We start from the raw sequence: 24,367 nt of genomic DNA, 5'->3' as shown, positions 1-24,367 counted from the left end.
CTTCATCCAGGGGCTTTAGGGATAGTGTAGCTGCAGACACCAAGGGTGAGCTCCACCCCCCACAACTCCCAGTCTAGGTTACTAGATTTCATTTTCCCTATTCCCCTATGCTGGCCTAAACTCCAAATTTTACAGTCCAGCCTCTGAACTCCTGTCCTTAGAAAAACAGACACTTGGACTGGCCAGATAGCTCAGGGGACTAAAGTGCCTGCTTAGGCAGGATGCAGCAGCTGGGGTTCGATCCCCAGTGTGTTGTGCTGGCCGTGTCCCCAGAACATGCTGAGATCATGATTGATACTGAGCGTGGTGGTGCACACCTATAATCCCAGTGCTTGGGAGCTTGAAAGCAGGAGAGTCACTACGAGTCTAATCTCCATAGTGAGACCCTGAACACCCTATAGACCCTGTACCAATTCATACAAGAAAGAAAGACAGAATGGTTCTTCAGCCCCAAGACCAAGAATTAGCCAGACCCCAGGACCCTGGGCTCTCGTGCCTGGGTGATAACAAACCCAGGCCACCAGGGCTGTTGCCAGGGGCTCCACAAAGCTGAGCCTGCACTCCCCGCTTCCGGCCTCATGCATCTTCCACTCACTGGGGTCAGAATTGCCACCCGTTTTTACATTCTCATCAACTTGTTCCTCATCTGGGATCTGAGCAACACTTGCTTCCAGACTCTGCACTGCAGATGCTCATTTAAGGTAAAGGCAGCAGGCACAGAACGGGCCCGTTCAATAGGTGTCCCCACACGGATGCTGCAGATACATGCCTTATATTCAAGTTTCCAACAATCAATAGTTTATAAATAAAGTTGCAACCAGGAAACGTCGGACAGAGCCACAGAGATGGGGACTGTACAGATAACTGTCTGCTCCTCTTTCAAAAGCATCAGGACAAAGATGGGGGAATTGGTCCAAATTAAAAGATGTGAAGGAGATAAGATAGCTGAACCCCATGTGGGGTCCTGACCTGAATCCTGAACCAGAGAAAGGGTCTTTTGGCAGGGAGTGATGAGCAAAATTTGAATAGAATAGTCAGAGCTGTGCTCGGGCTGATTTTCTGATTTTGAGAGTTGTGCTACTGGAGATGTGGATGGGGTAGCGAGCTGAGTGAGGACTTGATGGACTTCCCGGACTGTTAGTGCAGCTCTGTGATAACTCTAAGGTTATTTCAAAATATAACAGAATGAACAAAAGCAGAACAACAATAATAGCAGCTTTCACCCAAATCACATCAAGACCCTGGGCCCAACATAGACACAAGCTTATCTTCCAGGAATTCTACTGGCAGGGCCCAGGAGAGGGGACACAGGATGACACCTCTCACAATTCGGTGCCCTAATGCTTTCCTGACTCAGACAACTCCATCCCTCCAGCTTCCAGCCCCTGTTCCCACCTGGCCTCTCTTCTGCCACCCAGCCTGGAACTCCCAACAGTGAAAGACCCCGGGAGCACAGTCTCCCGCTCCCCACCTGGCAAGTGCAAATGGTCTCTCCTGGCTGGCGCCACAACTGACCATAGAGCGGAGCCATTCTGGGGTCTGTCTCTGACAAGCAGAGCACCCCTGGGAAGCAACAAGCCTGGCACAGCGGCTTGCTGGAATGACACAAAGCTCGCACTCAGAAAAAGCAGTACAGCCAGCTTTGGCCCTGGCAGCCCTTCTGACTGTCCCAAGGTGAGGGACACACCCAGGTCCTGGCACACAGCACTCGTGGGAGCACCGAGATGCCATCAGTCTGGCAGGGTGCCCACGCTGGCGCCTGGGGAGGCAGCCCTGGCAGAACCTGCCTCTTGGGTGGGGCTCACCTCCCCACTTTGGACCCTCTGCCCAGCTTCTCTCTTTCGGGACAGCAGTGTGCCACCCTTCAACCAGTTTGCCTGAAGTTCCCTGAATCGGGCCCAACCCCCACAAGTGACAAGGGTGAGCTGGCTGGTTGTGTCACTCTTGTAGGCTGTAACACTCTTGCTTTCCTTCCCAGCCTGGGTCACACTGCCAAACTCAGAGCAGGTGAGAAGGCACCACCCCCAAAGTGATCTCCCAGCAGGGGACAGAGAACAAGGCATTCTTTTGCTGATCTGATCGCTGAACTCCCTTGTCTCCTCAGTGTAAGGTGGGACAGGGGCCGCTCTGCAGGGACCTGGCTCTGTGGAGCGCTGCTGGCCACACCTCTGCAGATGACTGGCCCTGGGAGAGACCCCAGCAGCGGTAGGTTTCCCAGTGCAACCCCAACATCCCAGAGATCTTTGAATGGCAGGCCCCTCCCAAGTTATCCCAGAGGAGCCTACAAGAGTTAAAAGTCCAAGGTCTGTGCAGGTGACAATTCAGAAAAGTCCTGAACAGACCTATCCAGAGCACCCCTTCCATTCTAAACTTTTAAAAAATACCAATTGTTGGAGAAACCATAGCCTAAAATTTCCTTCGCAGTTTCCTGCCAAGGATCCTGCCTAGTTCAGGACGTCGGAGTTCACAGCCCTCCAGAACTAAGTGGCCTGGCATTCTTGCCCCTGCGGGGTTTTGCTGGGAAACAGGAAGCCAACCCAGTGGCATGAGCCCAAGCCCAGACTGGCATCGGGCCTTCGGCAGGGAGATGTGCGACAGACAGGGTGCCCGAGGCTGTCCTGTTCCCTTCCCGGGGCGCTCCCGTCCCACTCGCCCATGGCCACTGTTGCACTCACCAGCTCCGGCAAGAAGAAGGCGAAGGGGATGGTGAGCAGCAGGCGGACCCCCGAGGGCACTGCGGGCGGCGCGTAGCTGGTGGCGGGCGGCGGGTCGCGGGCGGCCATGCTGTTCCCTGTTGGTGCTCCCGGGCCAGCCGCTGCGCCTTCAAATAGAACCTCCGCCCGGGAGGCGACACACCCCGGGGGAGGGGACAGCGTCCCGGGCAGGTCCACCTGCGGGCGCAAGGCTAGGGTGGCCCGAGAGTCTCTCTGCAGGGTTCTCCTCTAAGATAGACCTTTGGACTCGGAGGGCGTCGCTCCACCGGAGGCCAGCGACAGCCACCCCTCGCCCCTTCCTGTGCAGAGCCCAAAAGAAGGCGTTTGGCGACCTACTAAGTGCCAAGCCCTCCGCGGAGACCTTCCCCCACCCCAGGGGCACTTTCGTCCTTATTCAAGTAAGGAAACCCGAATGAGTGGGGTCAAGTCAAGACCACCGAGTAGCCACTGAAGATGCTGGGGCATTTGTCACTTTGGTGTCCTGCTCGGTTCCACTCCTGACCCTCCCTCGCGGCCCAGGGCGGGCGAGGACTGGCCCTTAGGTCTCCCTCCCTGTCCCTCCCTCTCCCCGCCCCTCTCTTCAGCCCCTGCGCTGAGGGTGGTGGGGGCTACTCTGGTGCCCAAGCACCTCCAGAGGCCCCTGAGAGGGGCCTTTCCCGCCCTGCGCCCCAGCTCCTCCCTCGCTGGTGCCCCGCCAGCCGGGAGCTGCGCTTGCAGCCAAGTGACTCCTTCCTGACCCCCACGCTGGCCAGGGCTGGGACCAGAGGTGCGCACCACCCCGCCCACCCGCCCGCAAAGGACAGGTCCTGGAGACCCCGCTGCTTTCTCTGCGGATTCGCACTTTTGGGAACGTTCCAATGTGTATAACATCAGTTCTCTTTTTAACTTACCGCTATCACTATATTTATTTATTTATTTATTTATTTATTTATTTATTTATTTAGTTCAGGGTTTACAGGGTCTCACTACATAGATCGGACTGGTAGTAATTCTGTTTACAGCTTCCCAAGTGCTGGGATTACAGACACATCACCATGCCCAATCTCAATCGGCAGCCTGGGGATTGAACTGGTGCCTGTGTCTGCCTAAGCAGGCACTGTAATCCGCTGAGCTATTTGGCCGGCCCTCGATTTTTTTTTTTTTTTTTTTTTTTTTTTTGAGACAGGATCTCACTCTGCAGTTCTGGCTGGCCTTGAGCGGCCCCCAGCAGGCCCACCATCTCAGCTTCCCAAGTGCTGGGATTCGGGGCTGTGCCGCCGTGGCCGGCTGTACTTACAAGTTTCTGTGTCTCTGAAATAGTTCCGAAGCTTGCTTGCTGCCTTTCGCCCTTGAGTTTACACCATGTACACTTAATATTATTATTGGTATTTTTGGATCGCATTCACCATTTTACTTTTTATGCATTTGTTTTTATTCTGTTGCTTCTTTCCTGAAATCTTTTGGATTTTTTGAATATTTTTATTGCTCCATTTTAATTCAGTTTTTGACTATATCGCTGTGGAAAAGCAAAGATGAAATCTCACCGTCTTCCACACGACAGACTCCTCACAGTCTCCGGACGCCGGACGCCTGGGAGAACACTTGCGTACCTCAGCGTGCGCCGCCCTGCCAAGCCCCACGTTTTGTAGAAATGCCTTCGCACCTCGAGTCAGCTTCAGAGCCGCTTTCATGGCGGCGTCTTTGCAAGGCTTGTACACCTCTTGCTGGGTGCCCGGCTTTCCTGCCTCCCCAGAGTTAGTATTTGCCACTTCACATGGAGGATAAGGGTCTTAGCACCATGTGAGTCCTGCCTGCCTTTTAATGTATTAGTCATCGTATTAGATTTCCATAAGTCAAAAGCCCTCTCAGACATAAGGTCCTGAGTTCGATACCTGGTACCACCAAAAAGGAAAAAGAAAGCCCTCTCATACATGTCACAGTTTTTGCTCTTAACCATTGTACTTAAGAGAGAACGTATGAGGGACCCCTTCAGTGTATTCATCCATATGGTATGTCCTTATCATTGGCAATGTCACTGGTTTCCTTCCGGTGTATTTTTTCTCTGTTCAATGAATTCCTGTTGGCATTCTGGAGTAACATTGTTGGCAATGAATTCCTCTATTTTTTCTCCATCTGAGGATGTCTTTAGTTCATCTTTATTCCTAAAGAATACTTCTATGGAAGATAAAATGTTTGGTTGGCTTTTTTCTTGTAACATTTTATTTTATTTATTTATTTATTTATTTGTGAGACAGGGTCTGGCTATGCAGCTCAGGCTGGGCTTGAACTTGCTTTGTAGTGCAGGCTGGTCTTGAATTCATGATCCTCCTGCCTCAGCCTCCTGAGCGCTGGAATTACAGGCGTGTGCCAAACACACCCAGCCCTTACAGCACTTTAAAATATTGTTCTACTGCATGGTTTCTGATGAAATATCTGCAGTCACATCTGGGCATGGAGGTGTGTATCTGTAACCCCAACACTTGAGGAGCCTAAGGAGGGCCATTGAGTCTGAGTCTGGCCTTGGCAATTCAGTGACTTAAATGAGACCCTGTCTTTAAAATTCTTCTAATTAATTAATTACATAGTTAATTTGGTACTGGGTCTTGTTCCTCAGCTTAGACTCATAATGATCCTCCTGTCTCAGCCTCCCCAGCACTGAGACTGCAGGCATGCGCCACCATGTCCAGGTTCAGTGGCCGGCAATGCGGTACCAGGGATCGAACCCAGGTCCTTGTGCTTGCCAGGCAGATGCTTAGACCACTGAGCTATCTCCCTAGCCCAAGACCTCGTCTTTACATAAAAATTTTAAAAGGGCTGGGGATATAGCTCAATATGAAGTCTCTGATTTCAATCTCCAGTAATACACATTCACGCACACACACAGAGAGACACAGAGACACACAGACAGACAGACAGACAGACAGACAGACACACACACACACACACACACACACACACACTGTCCTTCTTGCCCCCAAGAAAGCTGCAGTCATTCCAATTGTTATTCTCTTTATTTCATGCATTGTCTTCCTTGGGCTGCTTTCAAAATTCTTTTCTTACAAGTGAACCCCTTCTTAGTTGCCAGTCTATGCTCATATTAGAAATAATTTATGAATGTTTAGTTTTTTAATCTAATCTCTATTAAAATGTTTATAAAGTCAAGAGCAAAACAAAACAAAACACTGAAAAATTTTTTCTTTGTCTTTAGTAGTTTAGTAAAGATAATTCTCAGCTGTATCTTTCACCAAATGTGGGGAGTTTTAACCATTATTTCTTTTCTTCTTTTTTTTTTTAGTACCAGGATTTGAACTCAGGACCTGGTGCTTGCAAGCACTCAGGCACTGAGCTGCCGAGCTGCCGAGCTGTATCTCCAGTCCTTGACCATTATTTCTGACATAAATGTTCCCTAATTACAGTCTTTCCTCCTTCCATGATAAGAATACGAGACCTTCAGTATTGTAAAACAGGGTCCTGAACCCCTACTTATTTATTTGGAATTCAATATTTATTTATGTATTTTTTTTATTTTTTTATTTATTATTATTATTTTTTAATATTTATTTATTTTTATTTATTACATTTATTTATTGTGTGTGTGTGTGTGTGTGTGGCCAGCTCAGCCCACCAGGGGGCGGGGCTGACTGGCATGTGGTGCTGGAGGATTGAACCGCGGTCCCTGTGCTTTGCCAAGCTTGTTTCAAGTAGGTGCTTTAGACCACTGAGCCATCTCTCCAGCCCTATGTATTTATTTTTGAGACAGGGTCTCGCTACACAGTTCAAGTTGGCCTTGAGCTCACTTTGTAGCCCAGGCTGATCTCAAACTCCCAACGATTCTCCTGCCTCAGCCTCCAGAGTGCTGGGATCACAGGTGTGCACCACTAGGCCCGACTTGTTTATTTTTAAATTCTATTTACTTTTTGTTGTTCAGACTGGGCCATTTATAGTGACCTATCTTCAAGTTCTCAGATTCCTGTGTCATTTACATTTTACTGAATTCCTTGATGTATTGTGTTGCTACCGGATTTTGTCATTTTGGGATTATATGTTTTGCCTTTTTTTTTTTTTTTTTGTACTGGGGATCAAACTCAGGACCTTGTACTTGCCAGGCAGGCGCTTATGCCACTGAGCTATCTCCTGGCCCAAGTATTCTGCACTTCTAAATTTCAGCTTGGCTCTGTATGTGATTCTCTTGCTCCTCTGTCAAGCTGGTGTCTCGTACTTTTTGGAGCCTACAGTAGCTGCTTTTTAAAATATTTTTTTTTATCTTTTTAAAGAGAATGCAAAATGATTTTTAAAAAACCAACTAGAAACAATACAGAATTTTGCTAAATAAAATAATAGGAATTTGACAATGGTTGTATTACATAATGTTATCTTCAAATTAGTTGTTTAGATTACCAGATATAAACATACAAAAATGGTTTTAAAAAGTTTTAAGAAATTAAGAAAAAAGAGGAGGAGAGGGAAGAGGGGGAGGAGGGGGAGGAGGGAAGGGGGAGGAAGAGAAGGAGGGGAAGGAAGAAGAGGAGAAAAACTTAAGCAATGGGCCAGCCAGATAGCTCAAGGACTAAAGCACCTACTTAGGCAGAGCACAGCGCCTGGGGCTTGATCCCCAGGGTTCAGTGCCAGCCCAGACCCCAGGGCATGCTGAGACAGCAATTGAGACTGGGTGTGGTGGCACGCGCCTGTAATCCCAGCGCTTGGGAGGCTGAAAACAGGAGGATCAGCACTACGAGTCTGACCTACATAGTGAGACCCTGTCGACCCTGTACTAAATACATTAAAACAAAACAAAACAAAAAAACTTAAGCATTAACCGCTTCTTTCAATAGAGCAGCAGAAATCATTAGTACAGTAGCTGCTTTTACACCTCAGTTCCACCAGTTTTATCCTTGGAGTCCCTACCTCTTGGTTTTCTTTTTGTCTTTTCCCTTTAGAGATGTTGAGATTTTCCCACCTCTCCAAAGATCAAGCCATTTTGGCTTGTATCCTGGCCTCAATGAAGACTGTGTCACGGGACAGAATTCTTATTTAAATCTTATTTGTACATTGCTTTTTTTTTTAATGGAACTGGGGATTGAACTCAGGCCCTTGCGCTTGCCAGGGAAGCGCTTATTCCACTGAGCCATCTCCCCAGCCCTGTACGTTGCTGTTGCTTTTTCTTTTGCTTTAGCAGCTAGCTTGCGTGATGGGGGCCAGCCTGCAGGTGTGTCTCTAACCTCTCAGCTGTGGCTTCAAGGTCACTTCCATTTGCCATGCTCTCTTGTTCTACTCTGTGTGCTAGGGCCGGTGAGATAGCTCAGTGAACTAAGCACCTGCTTAGGCGAGTGCAGGGACCAGGGTTCCGTCACCAGCACCGTCAGCTGCACTGGCCCTGCTGGGGTGCACTTACCTGGCAACCGAGTCTGGGTATGGTGGCACACACAAGTAATCCCAGCACTGGGGAGGCTGAAAACAGGAGGATCACTACGACTCTGTCTGGGCTACATAGTGAGACCTTGTACCAAGTGCAGAAAAATAAATAAATAAATAAGCATATACTCCCTGTGCTGGTCTTGGACTTAAGACCAACCTGGAGCCCCACAGCTCGATTCTGAAATCCTTTGGTGTCTAGCATAGGGTCAGCTTTGGGGTAAGCATGGTAATGACAACGACAGGGCAGCCTTCTCCACTTGACCAGAGCCGAAACCACAGCGGCTTATGATTCTCTGCAAGTGCTTAATCATTAACTAATGTTTTTCTGGTTGTCTATTCTTTTGCCTATTGTCTATCTCCCCATCTCTGTCCCTCCCTAGGAAGTGAACGTCAAGGGAGCTGCAGCTCTGTCCCTGGGGGAACACAGTCATCGCACCCCCTCTTAAATGCTGCCCGGCACACAGAGCTTTGGAGTGATTATATCTCCCTTCTCCGTCATGAAGGCTCTGGAGATGGCTGCCTGTCTCTCTGGATTCCTCTTCCTCAAACTCGTCCCACCAACGCATGGCTTTTCCACATTGCTCAGAAGTGATTTCCAGGTTGCCCAGCACCAAAGGGTCAGGCCCGGAGAAAGCCCAAGATCCCTGGAGAGGACCCGGCAGCTGTATCTGTTAAGAGTTCCCAGCTGCTGTCTCGCAAATCAGTCAACCAGCTCTCACATGGGGTGGGCAAGTGCAGGGAGGGCCCTGAGTCAGCGAGGTGTTTGTGGCACCTATGACGGCTAGGGTGGGTGCATGCACTGCAGGGTCAAAAGACAGCTGTCAGGAGAGAAGAGGGAGCCTGGGTGAGGGGCTCAGAAAGCAGGAGCTCCCTGGCGCTTACATGCATGCACGTGTATGTGATCCCCTATATCGGCCTCTATGGAAGGACAAAGGTCTGCCAACTAAACCCTTGCTGGCAAAGTCGGACATGAATGGGCAGGTTAAGGTTCAATCTGCTTTCCCGAGTATGAGGAGTGGATAAACTGGGGGACAGGCTGCCAAAGTCCTGTGGGCAGCTTAACCCAGTAAGGACTTCCAGGTTGTACTGCTGCCCGCGGCCCTGCGTGCGTTCACTGCCAGTCGTCACTGAGTCAGACACCTGACGCCACCACTACCTACCCATTTGACAGGCCGGCCCCACACTTGCCCTTTCCTTGGCCCTGAACCCTGAAGTCTATCTGGCTGCTGTGTGAAGATCCCAGGCCTTCAGAGGGCAGGTCTGGATTCTGGGGGTACAGGGTCATCAAGTTCCCATGTTATTGGTTTTCTGAGGCGGATGTGGGGATTCACAAAATTTATCTGAATGCAGTGGTCCCCAGGGTCAGCTGCAGAGTCAGTCCACAGAGGACAAGTATGGACAGGAAGGACACTCGCAGCCTTGGGCTCTGTGCTGCCACACGGCCACCTACTTCCCAGGTCACAGCACTGCTGGAACCTGAATGTAATAACAAGACACAGAGATGCGGCTTCTGGCCACCTGACCGTCCTGTTGAGTGAAAAAGCCCTTTGTGGACAGAGGACACCTGTGGCTTGTTAAACAGATGGGCTTCTCAGCTGCTCCCACTTGCTCCTGTACCTACTGTCACTGATTGCACTGGTGTGACGTGGGCTATTCTGGCCTCATACGAGACCACAAAATTTTGGAGCTCTGAGGTTACCTGCTCTCAGGCTCCTACCCCGCTCCATGCTGAGCACCAGGCACAGGAGCCATGAGGGATTTCACCTCCAGCAGGTCGGACAGACATGCTCTGCTGGTGCAGAAGAGCTGTGTGGGTGGGGGTCTGGGGAGGGACAGATCCTGCAGGAGGGAGTCCCAGCCTCAGGGAGGGCCACAGGACAGTCCCTGCAGGCAGGTCACACGTATGGGCCGCAGTGGACAGGTATGGGCTGACTGCGGCCCACTGCTCATCACCCGCCCACCTCTCAGGATCAGCTCAAAGTGTGGCTCAGCCTTGCGCCTTGACGCCAAAGTGCTAGGACTGGTTTTTGGGCTGTTTCTGGCTCCTGGATAATCCCTTCCTGTTTTGGAAACTACAGAGTAGCATTCAAAGAGTGAGAGGTTTTGTTAAAAAAAAAAAAAAAAAAAAATCCCACCAAGATTCCACTAGTTGGAGAGAGGGTGGTCATGCCATGGCAGAGACATCTGTGCCCTGTACTCAGGACTAACTGGCCGTGGCCCTCTTTCTGGCCTCAGCGACACTGAAGCTCTTTCCTCAGCTGTCCCTGTACTTTTCTCATGTGTCAGAAACTATAAAGTTTTCCACACGCATGACACTTCCTCAGAGAAGCATGGAGGAGTCTGGAAACACATCCGCAAGCCAGTCCTCCCTCTCTGACCTCCATCCGTGGAAAGGAATCCACTAGCATAGTCAGTGGTTAAAAGCAAAAAGCTGGCACTTAGGAAACAAAGACTCTGCAGAGAAATGAGTCATGGTGGGGAGTGGTGCGGGCTCCTGTTCCTCCAAAACAGGTCTTTGGAGAGAGGAAGAGGCGGCACCTCAGCAGCGGTGTGGGACCAAGTCCTGCCTCTGTGGATGGTGTGGTCCTGGGCACAGGGAGGTGTTACCTAAGGGTGTCCCAGGGGGCCACATTGTGATGGCAAATGTGTCTTGGGCACAAGCACCTCACCTGTCACTGAGGGCAGATGAGAAGACAGGGATGGGACCAAACTGGCTCTTGGACACAGAGTAAAGCCAGGTTTACTTTTCCAAGGCCAGGTTCTTACTGGTCACTATGGTGATTTCACCATGCTAATTTCCAAGAGTAAGGACTGTTGTGGTTTGGATGGAATTTAAGTATGTCCCCAAATCTTCTGTGTTGGAAGATGGTCCCCCATGTGATGAGGAGCTGCAGAGACACTTAAGAGGTGGGGTCTGGGGCAGCTGGCTGCCATGGGGTACTGCCCTCAGCAGGGACCAAGGTAGGTCCCACGGGGTAGTGCTTGGCAGGGCAGAGTACAGGGTGATAAAAAGGGCCCTCCCTGCTCCGTGCCTCACTGTCCTGCCTTCATGTGAAGTCCCGTCATTGGCAGGCCTTCATCAGAGCCCAGCGGTATGGGTGTTGTGCTACGGGGCCTCCACAGCCGTGAAGCGAACAAGCCTCTTTTCTGGGTAAGTGACCCTGCTCAGGTATTCTGTCATAGTGGTAGAAAGCAAACTAATAAAAGGACAAGTTTAGGTTAAGGGTTAAGGTAAGTTAACTAAGATGTAGCCCAGAAGTTGAACAACCTGACAGATCTCTAAAAATATGTCTCTTTTATTGAAGAATAATGTAAAAATATCACTAATGGTTCTAATAATTTTGGTTAAACCCTTTCCAAACCAGGCAGACTTTTCTTCAGCTTTCTGAATTTTTAAATTTTTTTTTGTCATTTTGGGAAAGGGTCGCCCTATGCAGTTTAGGCTGGCCTTGAGCTGTATAGCCCAGGTTGGTCTCAAACTCACAACGATCCTCCTGCCTCCACCTCCCAAGGGTTGGGATTACAGGTGTGAGCCACCATGCCCAGCCAGGTTTCTTAAATTTTATTTGTACATGTAGTTTTTATTTTTTTAATTTTTTTTTTGGCAGAATTGGGGATGGAACTCAGACCCTTGCGCTGGCCGGGGAAGTGCTTGTTCTACTGAGCCATCTCCCCGGCCCTTGCACATGTAGTTTTGAAGTGTCTGTATCTCAGCGGTAGAAAATGACACATGACGACGTCTTTAGTCAGTGGCAGCTGCGCTACACACACGCTCTGCTCTCAGGCAGATGATCCACCGTGCTGGCGGGCGCCTTCAGCAGGAAGGCAGGGAAAGCCCCCACCTTCCTCCGCAGTAGCTGTGAGGACCACTGAAGGCACTCGATTAGTGCCAGCTGGTACCGTCAGCCCAAGATGCTGCTGCTCATCAGCAGTAGGGCTGGGACGTTCAGCCAGCAGCCAAGGGTAATTCAGGCTGAAGGCAGTTCTGATTAGCTCGTCTCTGTATGCAAAAGGGTGAGACGGTGCCACTCTTTGATGACTGCAAGTCTGATTTCTTTTGACAGAACACACATACTGATTTGAAAAGGCAAAAATTATTGATTAGGGGTAAATCACATTCAAATACCAGACTGAAGTGAGTGATTAACAAATGAGAAGGTAAGTTTTATTAGCAGAACTTATAAATTTATATATACTGGATATGAAATTACTGTCAGATATATGATTTGGAAATGTCTTGTGGATTGTTTCACTTTTCTGAGTAATCATAAATCCAGCTTTTCATAAGAGCTTGCTTTTATAGAAATCTATAAAGCCTCTATAAGCCGACTTAAAACTTCAGTTGGTTTTTAAAAAGGTTATCTTCAAATTAAGATACAACAGTATTCCTTATAAAATGTATTTTATTTTTTAAAAGTATTCATGTTATTGGATAAATATATCTTTAAAAATATAATCTGTACACAAAAGAGCAGGCTCCAGTCAGAATGCGTCAGTTACTTGGGGCTCGGTCACAGAGCCGTGCTGCTGCGCGCCAGGCTGCCACCCTCAGCTGGGGCTCCTCCTCCCCGCACCCAGGAAGTCGAAGACCTGCTCGGAGAGGTCGAAAGGCTCGTGGACGCCCCCCTGGGACAGCAGAGCCTGCAGGGCGCCCTCATTCTCATGGGTTTGCCTGAGGAAGTCAGCGATGATTTTCCACCGTGCAGCCTCCGTCTCCTCTTCAGCCCACCGAAAGGGGGGCAGGAGCGTGGTGTGCAGCAGCGGGAGCACACAGTCATGGTAGACCAGGAGGAAGCTGGCCTTGAGGAGCTCTCGGTCTCTCTGGGGAAACACCACCACCGCAAACAACCGTGAGCAGAGCACACCTTCATGCTTCGAGTAGGAGATTCTGAGCCCTGTTAAAAGCCACCTACAAGGTGGCATGGGGGAGGTGTCCTTTGAGCCTGGCAGCTAAAGAGCCACCCCAGAGCATAGCTAGGCGTTCCCCAAGACAGTCTCCAAGTGTCTCCATGAGTGTCACACACTCAAGAAACCATGGAGTTGCCATCTACCTCTGGTGACAAAGGGATGGTTCTGCTAAGACACAGTGCAAGGTCAGCTGTGTCTACTTAGCCCAGTAAGAGTGCAGCAGTGACAACCATCAGGTGACTATAAGGGGGGAGACAGATGTACACGTGGGGTCCAGAAAAACGAGACCCAGGCAGTAAGGAGCTGGCGGAGCTGGTGGATTTCCAGCAATGCCAGAGCTGGAGAGTAGGGTCCTGTGGTCCTGAGGGTGCCAGATCCTCCCCAGACAACAGAAGTGGTGCCATGGTGACAGGGTCCATCAAGACCTCATGCCAACGGGCCATGGCGGCGGCACAGAAGGCACAGCAGCTGGAGGGCAGAGTGACCTGTATGTAGCTCTCTGCACACAGACTCGCCCCGACCACACCAGCACCCAGGGCCACAGCAGTACTGCAATCTTTTGGCAAAGGCTGGGTGCCCATTGTGGCAAAGGCCATGTATCAGATGGAAGTCCAAATAAGCATACAGTGTATGCCTAAGTATCCGGTGTACAGCCTCCCACCCGCTGTTAGAGCTTTCACTTTGTTTATTCCCCCACAACCTTAGACCATCAGGCCTTTAGATAATCACTTGAGGTCGGGGACTGGCAAAGAGGACCATGGGAAGGCTGGCTGCTGCCTCTCTGTAAACAGAGTTTCAGAGAAACATTGGCTACCCTTGGTCGCCTGCCCTAGAGAGCAGAGAAGAGGACTTGCAGCTGAAGTGCAGCCTGCGGAGTAAATGTTTACAGCCTGACCCTTTACAGAAGTCATCTGCTAATCTTCAATTAAGTCAAACCGCTACTCACAGAGCCATGTGACTTCTACGGAATCACCATTCCAAGCAACACAAGCAGACCTCGCACTTGCTCAGCATCTGACACAGCCCAGGTCAATCTTATTTTTTCTGCTCCTCGTGTGATAAAGGTGTTGGTAATGAAAGGGACTTTTTGTTATATATATGGGATGTAAGTTGGCCAGCTGGGACACTGGTTTAGAAGCTTCCCTGTCATTTAATAAGCCTCAGGGACCCGAGGTGACTCTTGATCAAGGGCTCCTGCTCACACTGACAAAGGGCTGCACATACTCTTCTTAGGATGAGCCTTGCAACCAAAGTAACGCCCTACCTGAGGCAGTGCGATGATCTTTTTAAGCTAAAAAAACAGGCATTATTAGAACTGCAAGCAATCACAGCACTACAAATACAAATCTAGTGTGAAAAATTGTCTTACCTTCTCTGATCTTTTCAATGTGCTTTCTTTTTCAGCCCATGAACTCTAAAAAAGCCAAAAGAAATCTTATATTAGTTTGAGTATTCACAAATCCTCACAGCACTTTTATGCTTATTACTCTGTAATAAACTTATGGGCAGGATCAGAAACACCGCTCAGAATCTACACACCCCAGAAGCGACTGCAAAATTAGGCCTCTACTGCTGCGGGCAGAACAAGACTGACTGTACGGGGCTGGGCCACATGCTGCACAAGAAGTCCTGTTTTGTTTTGTTTTGTTCTGAGACAGGGTCTTGTTATGTAGCCCAGGCTGACCTTGAACTCACTACATAGCCCAGGCCTCCTGCTTCAGCCTCCCAGACACTAGGATTACAGGTACGTGCCACCAGGCCTGTGTTTCATTTAATTCAGAATTTTTTCAAAGTTCTGTAATCCCAGTGGTCTGGAAAGCTAAAACAGAGGATAGTAAGCTCAAGTCCAGCCTGGACAATTTAATGACTTAGTAAGACCTTGTATTATAAGAAAAAAGGAAAAGAGAGGCAGGGATGTCCCTCAGTGTGAAGGCTCTGGGTTCAGTCCTCGGCACTAGGTTAGAGAGGTACAAAGAGAATCAGGGACCTCTTGCCCACTGCACAGACCCAGCGTGAACAATGAAGTACTATTAGGCTCCTAAATTAGGCTTCTCCCGTTCAACAGCAATGAAAGTAGGCAACCCCGCCAAGCGCAATCCTGCCTGCCGCGATCATAGTATCAGGCGGGGCCAGAGAGACTACAGTGGTTTTGCAAGTAAACATTCCAATCTGTCCACAAGACATCACAAAGGCTTCTTGAGAGAACCGAGAACCCAGACTTTGGGTAATCCCACAGAAACAGAGACTGAATCCTTCACAGAGCAGCTCCCGGCAGGCCGGGCCAGGTGGCCGTGAGCAGGTGGCCCCGTCCCAGAGGCTGGGCTTTGTGCTTGTGGGAGTCTCCCATGGTGGCACCTGATTCCTGGGTAGTCTGAAAGCAGAGCCAAGCCAGGGATTCTCTATGAATGGACAGGGGCACCGAGGGGATGTTTCCCCCAGAGGTGCACAGAAGGTCTCAGAAGGCTTCTAGTCCATCCCTTGGGGCACTGTGGTCCCACCCTAGCACCTCCTGCCTGCAGGTCCTCGTGAGCTTACAGAGGGCCCTGAGAGAACCCAAGTGTCTCATGAAAGGGGCCAGCGGCCATACTTATCTAACAAAGACCAAACATGCAAGAGGGCACATCGGGGCACACAGCAGAGACCCCACCCACTTCTTGGGTCAGGAGACGCAGCCCTTGGGAAGCACGTTTGTACTAACTAAAACTGGAGGGGTGAGGCAGACTTAGCTAGGCAGCAGAAGAGACCCGGAGGCCCCATCCTCTATGGCAGGAAAACAGCCTAGAGTAGGCGCAGAACTCTCAGCATGTTGCACTCGGCCACTTTCAGGACCCAGCTGATGTCCTGTGTGGCACATGCTACCCACCCTCAGCGCATCCAGCACCTCGGGCTGCTCCAAGAGCTGGGGGAAGGAGGCCAGCATCGGGTGGCTGATTAGATCTGAAAGACACAAGAGGAGAAGCTCAGGCGCTGTACCTTGCTGCACTGGACACACAAATACCATTCACATTAAAGTGACCGCATCAAATGACTTCTTGGTAACACATTCTGTGTACTTCAGCCACAACCTCTGCCTATCCTATGCCTTGTCCAGGGGCTCCAGGAAAGAACCAAGACCTGGAGATTTTGGTCATGTGACTGGATACTGTGTGGGGAACACTATACTGTCTGTGAACAACTGCACGGAAGACACAATACAAAGCGCTCAGCAGTGGTCATGTGCAGGTCCACTGGGCTGCTTCACCAGAGTACCTGGGCCTGGCGAGTTCATAAACATGGAGATTCACATCGCATAGCTCGGGATGCCCTGGGCCCCGAGGTCAAGGTGCCAGCCAAGCATGTGCTATCTGGTGAGGGCTGTTACTGGCCCTCTGGAGAGTGATGCTATGTCCTCATGTGGCAGAAGACAGAAGGGCAAGCAAGATAGATTCCCAAGGTCACACTCTTCCATAAGGTCACCTGGTGCTGCCTATGAGAGGAGTCTCACTGCCTCTCAAAGTCCCTTCCTCTTAAGACCATCACCAGGGCAAAGCCCGGGTCTTGGAGCAGACGTGCAGACCACAGCAGGTACTTCTGAAATGGCAAGAGCACCACACTTGACAACCCCAAGTCCTTAGTAGAGAATAATCCTCTTCATAGCCCATTAAACTCATTCTGGTGATCAACTGTAAACAGAGCCATCAGTCCTGAGCCCCTCTCTTACTAGAGAGAGAAAAAAACTTCATCCCCTTGAAGAAGTAATGTCAGTTGTGAAGCTTTTCGAGAGTCGTTAAAGTGAGTTAAAAGGCCCAACTGTCGTCCCTTGGAGTCGTAGCAGTTCCTTGAGACAGATCTGGGCCGCTGACTCCTACTCAGCAGTGCAGGTGGCAAGTCCCAGATGGCAGGCCATCCACTCTGCCTGGCTTCAATCCTGCCCCTGGGTGCTCGGACCTGCCGGGCCTCTACCCCACCCCCCAGGGGTCAAACCCGTTTCTGAGCTCTCCCTTTAACTACTGCTGGCTTGGGACAGCCCTTCCTCTCTGGAACCCGGTCCTCTTGGTGTTCTCCTCTCTGGACATCACCTTCCTTCCAAGCACTCATTTCAAAGGACAGATGGCTCACTCGTATGACCTTGCGTGCGAGGCCTGCTGCTCCAGGAGGACAGGGACAACCCTGCCTGTCGCATTCACCACGGCTCTGCACAGTGCCTGGCACACCATACACACACACACACGCGCGCGCACACACACACACACACACACACACACACACACCTGTTCGCTGACTCACAGAGTTCAACTCACAGTCAATGAAACTAGACTGTTTTCTGTTTTGAGGGCAAGTCGTCTGACACACGCATTTCTCCTTGCAAGTTCCTTCACGTATGACAACTCATCGATTTCCTACCTATTTAACATTGTACTTGGAATAAATTTCAAACTCCCAAGAAGTTGCAAGAATAAAAACAGTACATAAACAGTCTGTATATTCTTTACCTTGATTGACTATATCTTGTTTTGTTTTGTTTTTTGAGACAGGGTCTCGACATGCAGTTCAGGCTGGCCTGAGCTCCCAATCCCCCGCCTCAGCCTCAGAGTGCCGAGCGTATAGACAGCAAGTGTCACCACACCTGGCTGGTTCACTGATACAGGACACCTCTACTTTGTGCATTTAGAATCAGCTATTTGAGGATTTTGGATTCTTCCCCAAAGCCACTAAACACATGGGAAAAGGACAGATTATTTAGAGACAGAAAGGGAAAACAGGGCATATCTGAGTTTCCAGCTTCAATAATCTAAAATGTTGAGTATTACCTGAAAGACATGACTGTTTTGACTCCCAAAGCTCCACGCTGCATCCAAAGTACTGATCCTGATGCTACCCGCATACTTTATTCCGAATGTCCCCCACTTGGGAAGTTATTTCTACGCAAAGTGCAGAGCGCTGAGGACGCGAAGCAGCAGCGGCTCCTTACCAGCACTCTGTGGGTTAGTTCTGTCTTTCAGCAGCACATCTCCAAGAATTTGCCGATAAAATACCAGCAAGTGAGAGCAGCACATGCTTCCAATCAGTGTTTCTGGCAGGAGGCTATTACAGAAGAAAAGAGGCTTTTGGTCAGCAATGCTCCCAACAGTGCTTTTTTTGGTTTCTAACTATGTATTGCTTTAGTGAGCAGTTCTGCTTTGTTTCAGCATCAGAACACATTTTAACAACTGAAAGAACTTGCAGGCAGGAGGGCGCAGTAAGCCTCAGACATACACATCAGGTGTGTACTTGCAGTCTTGGCTGTGCTGTAACCCGGGCTTCGGCTTCCTAAAACAGCACAAACATCCCTGCTAAATGTCAAACAGAAAGAAAAGCCCTGCTTTGGAAAGCAAGGACTAAGGAGTCACCAGCTTGAACAAAGGCATGTGGCTGCCACGCCTGCTGCGGTGGTGCAGAGGAAGTGCAGCGGGCGTGACACTCAGGGTGTGACACACCTGGACAGGTCAGACTCTGCCATTCCCTAGCTGTGCGGCTCAGGACTGACTACTACCCACCCTCCTTGGACTCATCTCCTCGTGTGCAGAGCATTTTGTGCAGCTCATGTTACCAAGAGTATCGTGAGGCGACGGTGGCCTGCCTAAAGCCAAGCCTGATGTGAGGGGCTCAAACCAGAAAACAATTCTATAGTGAAGCTGTTACAAGTTTAGGTTGTTGTAATTTTGGAATGTATTATGTAATCCCCATGGTAACCACAAAGAAAATATCTACAGAATACACACAAGAGGAAATGAGAAGGGACTTAAAAATGTGTCACTGTAAAAGGTTAAACACAAAGGAAAGTGGGGGGGGAGGGGATGAATACAAAAAGCTACAAACCAAAGGAAAACAAGTTGAAGTTTTGAAAGTAAGGCTGAAAGTAAGGCTCCATCAGTAATTACTTTAAATATAAATGGGTTAAAATACTAATCAAAAGATAATCAGAAGAATAGATTAAAAAACAGAATTCAGGGGACTGGGGAGATGGCTCAGTAGAACAAGTGCTTGCCTGGCAAGTGCAAGGGCCTGAGTTCAATCCCCGGTTCCGAAAAAAAAAAAAAAAAAAAAAAAAACAGAATTCAACTATACGCTTTCCATAAGAGTGTCTAGGTATAGGATGCCCATAAGTCAAGGTCATCAAGACTTAAATTTTTATGATCTTTAATTTTAGTTTCTAGAAAAGCTTAGAGGGAAAAATTATCAAGCAGGTAATGTCCAGGCCTCCAGCTGGTCAGAGGAGAACAGGCAGAACATGACCCTATGCAAGTACCAAGCGACAGGTTCCCTGGGAAGTCGGTGCCTGGCACTTCGGTTAAAGATCCTCCACCACTCCCTGCATTTCTAGAAACACTAAAAAGTATAAGACAGGCTCTCTTAGCATGTTCTTATCATACACACTAGCAGGCTTACAGAGTCAGAAATCATCTTCCAATGCTGCCAAAATTCCAACTGAGATTTCAGACTGGCTGCAGGGGACGAGCCAAGCTGCCTGGATATCACCACATGCTCTGTCACAGTTCCTGCTGTGGCTCCTGAGGGTTGTCCCAGACCTTGCCTCTGGTTCCCAGCCCACAGGGCAGTGCTCCCATTGCATGCTCGGACTCAGGGCTCATGCTGAAGAACAGCGGTTGCCTTTGCCAGGGGAAGGGCGGGACCTTCCTTCCTCCCGTTTGGTCCTCGCCTGTCTCCATCGGTCTGCAAGGCACCAGTGTGGGCACAGTGTGGGCCCTCCTTTCCTTCTGGCACCTTCCCACTGCATGAGGCAATGTGGCTTCACTTTTCCTGCAGAGAAATCTCTGGTTTTTCCAAGCCTGGGATAACTAGAAAGTTCCAGTCTATAAAAGGTTAGCAGAGCTGAAGAGGTAAAATACTACTTCTCTCCAACAGTACAAACTCAGCTGGCAGGAGTGGGATGGAGGTAGCGAACGGGCCTCCGTCAAGTAATACTCCTATTCTATTAATTTGTAGCAACAATATAATAGAAGAAAAACATGGTGTCGTTACCTGCCTTTCCACATGCACTGAGGTGGCAGGTGAGGGGAGCTGAGGGTCTACCGCTCACCGGCGGGTGCCCAGGCTCTCCCACACCCTCACACCATGGCCCGCACTCCAGAGCCCTGCTGCAGGGCCCAGGGCCTACGAGGGCACCATGTCCTGGACTGGCTTCTCTGAGAGGGCAGCCTGAGCCCCAGCCTCTACCTGATAGCCCAGGATGCGCCTCTCAGGAACAGGAATAGTAGAGCAGCATTCTCAAGACTGGGCTCTGGGAGGAGAGAAGAGCACAACACACACAGGCCCAGGAGGCCAGGGGCATGCACACCAGCAGGAAGAGCCCTACTTAGAAATGGCTTCACAGACACTCCCTGGCCACCTCCTGTGTACTGTGATCAAACGAATGCCTCTGTCCCAGAGTTCTGAGGACAAGGCCGCAGGGACCTTCTGTGAAACGCAGCACATGGCAGAGTGGTCCTGGCTTTGGAGGAATGGGCTGCCTTCCTGACCCCTGCGCTCTGCAGCCTGACCTCCAGATTGTAAGGAGCTCCTGTGAGCTGGAAGGCGAAGCCAACGGCACAGCCTCAAGAGGGTCCCTGATAGGGGCTGGTGAGATGGCTCAGTGGTCTAAAGCACCTACTTAGAACAATCTTAGGAAAACACAGGAACCGGGGTTCAATCCCCCAGCACCACATGCCAGCCAGCCCCGCCCCCTGGTGGGCTGAGCTGGCCACACACACACACACACACACATAGCTCAGTAGAATAAGCACTTCCACCAAAAAAAAAAAAAAAAAAAAAAAAAAAAAAAATCCCCCACAAAAAAAAAAAAAAAAAAAAGAGGGTCCCCGATAGACACGCCTGGCAGCACCTTGGGCTCTCAGAGGTTCGGCTCTGGACCAGCGGCGGGGCAGCCAGAGAAGAATGAGGTCAGACAGGACGCGGCTCTTCTCTTACAAAGACTGCTACTGTGCTGGATTTCCGTCTTGTAAAAGAATAATTTTCCAAGGAAAGATTGCCAAAAAAGGGAATTTACAGCCTCTAAAAACACTGAAGAAAAAAAAAACCTAAGAGAGTAAGTAATAAGCAGAAGCACATTATTAATGGTTACTGAAAGATTTCCCTGTCAGTAGTGTAGTTATGGGAAGCACCTCAGTGTTGGAGGTAAGAACAAGCGATATTTAACCTTATAATCTGGAATAGCACAGCAACCACCCAGAGGGGTGCCCCAAGACTTCTCTGCCTGCTTCTTGGGGATCTGTGGGTAAGAGCCGTCCTGGAAGGGCAGTGCCCTGCACAGCCGGCCGCAAGCTGTGCCCCCTCCTCCCTGTGCCCTGGGTGCCCCTGCCCTGTGCGGGAAGTTCCTTTCTTCTCCCATGGCCTCTTCCCTCCAAGCCTGCAAAGTCTGTTCTCATCTTCCCCAGACCCAACCAGGTGAAGATTTTACGGCACCATCTTCTTGGTGTTATGCTTACATTTATTATCTAACGCTGAATAACGACAGGTGGCGCTATGGCGCTCTGCTGAGTGAAAGCATGGTGCGTTATATGCTTTCTTTCAGAGTTTTAAGGAGCTTCTACTGCTATTCCTATTTTTTTCAGAACAGTCTTAATATTCTAACAGTGGTACATAAATTACTTTTAATTCTAGTAAAACATGTAAAATAAAATACCTGCAATAATTTTTAACATACAAAGTTAAAAACTGTAAATTTTAAAGTCAAAATGTAGAGGCAACAAGAAAGAAACCAAAAGCACCCAAATCCCAGAGTAATAAGAATGGTCTGGTTTGGATAACATGGTCTTATTTGTCCATTTTAAAGACTGAGAGATGGCTAAAAGTCCACAAGACACTGAGTGAGAGATCGGTAGATCTGAGAGCCCACTAGTATAAATGCTTCTTAAACAAAACACAAGTCAAAAACACCCTGGGGAAGGGTTGGCCAGATAGCTCAGCGTACTAAACCACCTGCTTAGGCAGACACAGGGACCGGGGTTCAATCCCCCGCATGCCATGCTGGTCCCACCCCTGGGGTGCGCTGAGACTGTGATTGACACTGGGCATGGGGGCGCATGCCTGTAATCTCAGTGCTTGGGAGGATCACTATGATTCTGAGCTGTGTAGTGAGACCCCACAGACTCTGTACTAAATACATAAATGTTGGTATAAGAAAGAGTTAATATAGAGATGTGCTAAATAACCTGCAGGGCATGTGGGACAAGGAAAAAGAAAACCGGGCAGCAAAAGCTGCCAGAGTAACCAAGAACACTTGGAACTCAAGGACACTGTTTTGGTGTCCTTGCTCCCAGATGCCTAGCAGGTTCTCATGTATAGTATAGCCTACACATTAATCTTGGACACATACGATGGGATCTTGTTACGTTCACCTAAAGTAACCCAAAGGCTGAAACTCAATATATATAAAAATAAAGACCAAAGGTGGGCAGCAGCCTTTTTGCTCTAGCCTTTACTTTGCTTGCACTGAGTGTCCATGTGTCTGTGGCGCACGCCTGTGAGTCTTTCCCAACACATTACAAAAAAAACCCCAAACCACCACCCTGGGAAATCACCACTCACTTGTAAAAATGGCCAGAACAGAAAATACTAGTCATAGAAAGTGCTGTCAAGAATATGGAGTAAATGAAACACATTAGTGAGAGGCAAGCGGTATAAGTCGTTTTGGAATGTTTGGCAGCTTCTTATAAAGTTAAGCCAAAACCAGATGAGCCGGCACCCCTAATCCTAGGTTATTTCTACCTCTGAGAGCCAGGTGTCCACACCCAAGAGACCCGCATGCAAGCTGCACATGGTGGTGCACTGCTGGTCACCCCAGTACTCTCGGAGCTGAAGCAAAAGGGTCACAAGTTTGAGCCCAGCCTGGGGAATCAGTGACTCATTGAGAGCCTGTCTCAAAATCTAAATATTAATTTTTTTTTTAAAGGTTGGGGATGCAGCTCAGTGTGAAGGCACTGGGTTCAATCTCTAGTACCAGGAGAAAGAAATCTTATATGCATGTGTTTAGAGCCCTTTATTCTTTTTTTTTTTTCTTTTCAAAGTTTTATTGATAAACATATAGCAATAAGACAGTTTCAAATCAAATCGAAAGTACAGTTTCAACAAATAATACACTGCATATATTCTTCTTAAGGAGCCCTTTATTCTTAATTATCCAAACCAGACACAATTCAAGAACCTAGAGAGTGGATAAATAAACTGCTATGTTCATCAAATGCAGTGCTACCTAGAAAGAAAAGGAAGAACTGAGTACATGCAGCAGCCTGCATGAGCCTCCACAGCACTGCATTGAGGGAAAGAAGCCACATTCAAAGGCCACTACTGCGTAACTCTATTTCGGAACGTCTACAAAAGGCAAAACTATTAGGGAAGAAAGTAAGTGAGCGGTTGCCCGAGGCTGGGGGCCTGGAAGCTGGCTATAAACGGATGTGAGTTCAGATTTTTTCTTTCTTTCTTTCTTTCTTTCTTTCTTTCTTTCTTTCTTTCTTTCTTTCTTTCTTTCTTTCTTTCTTTCTTTCTTTTGTATTTTAGGGGATGGTCTACCGGTGTTCAGGGTCTCACTACTAGATCAGACTCGTAGTGATCCACCTGTTTACAGCCTCCTAAAAGCTAGGATTACAGGCATGCGCCACCACGCCCAGTCTCAATTGCCATCTCAGTGCACCCCGGGGGTGGGGCCAGCAGGGCAGGCCTGGGGATCGAACCCCAGGACCCTGTGCCTGCTTGCAGGTGCTTTAATCCACTGGAGTTCAGATTTTACAGTAAGGAGAATATTCTGTGTCCTATTTGTGGCTGTTTTTACATGATATACACATATGTCAAAACTCCAAGAACCTTGCACTAAAGAGTACATTTTGCTGTATGTAAATCAAATCTCAGTACACCTGATAACAAAAATGTTTCCTGAAGGTAGGATTATATATTGATAAGCCCCATTTATTTGAAAGTATCTTAATTATTCATGACCCAATCTCTCACTTGGGCTAATTAGGAAACAGGCAGTAAGTGGATACATGCTGCATTACAATGCTGCTTCCTAACTGATGGTGTTTGCTTTGTTTTGGAGGACAGGGTTTCCCTATGTAGTGCAGGCTGGCTGGGAAGTCACTACAAGCCCGCACTGGTCTCAAAGACCTGGAGATTTTCTGCAGTTACAGGCATGCTACAGGCATGTGCCTCCACGCTCAGCTCCCAACTGATCTTGGCCGGAGAATGAATGAGGAACCAAACAACTGACAAAAGTGGACTAAGCAGGAGGAGAGGCCCTGAGCAGCGGCCCACACGTGCTCCCAAGCCTGACAACAGGACAGGCCTGAGCAGTGGCCCACGGGTGCTCCCAAGCCTGA

The 24,367-nt window shown here is 49.1% G+C and overlaps 2 protein-coding genes across 5 annotated transcripts in view; both read right to left on the bottom strand.

Annotated features, from left to right (window-relative positions):
* The window catches only part of Mall (mal, T cell differentiation protein like), a 33,814-nt gene extending 30,454 nt beyond the window's left edge, over positions 1 to 3,360 (bottom strand). The window contains exon 1 of the mRNA XM_004633148.2: positions 2,676 to 3,360. Within this exon, the coding sequence (XP_004633205.1) occupies positions 2,676 to 2,783 (108 nt within the window). The 5' untranslated portion in view covers positions 2,784 to 3,360. The remainder of the gene's footprint in view (positions 1 to 2,675) is intronic.
* Positions 3,361 to 12,491: 9,131 nt separating this feature from the next.
* The window catches only part of Nphp1 (nephrocystin 1), a 41,900-nt gene continuing 30,024 nt past the window's right edge, over positions 12,492 to 24,367 (bottom strand). For 3 of the 4 annotated variants that reach the window (XM_004633235.2, XM_023717505.1, XM_023717504.1), the window contains exons 17-20: positions 17,968 to 18,080; positions 15,880 to 15,953; positions 14,386 to 14,430; positions 12,492 to 12,929 (exon numbers count right to left, since the gene is read on the bottom strand). In XM_004633235.2, coding sequence (XP_004633292.1) covers positions 12,657 to 12,929; positions 14,386 to 14,430; positions 15,880 to 15,953; positions 17,968 to 18,080 — 505 coding nt within the window. In that variant the 3' untranslated portion in view covers positions 12,492 to 12,656. Of the gene's footprint in view, positions 13,018 to 14,385; positions 14,431 to 15,879; positions 15,954 to 17,967; positions 18,081 to 24,367 lie in introns of all 4 variants that reach the window. The other variant, XM_023717506.1, reaches the window with a different exon arrangement.

This window comes from Octodon degus, unplaced genomic scaffold (assembly GCF_000260255.1).
Source record: "Octodon degus isolate 3935 unplaced genomic scaffold, OctDeg1.0 scaffold00052, whole genome shotgun sequence".
NCBI lineage: Eukaryota > Metazoa > Chordata > Mammalia > Rodentia > Octodontidae > Octodon > Octodon degus.
The sequence above is the reverse complement of the archived record's forward strand: the minus strand, read 5'-3'. Positions and strand labels throughout refer to the sequence as shown.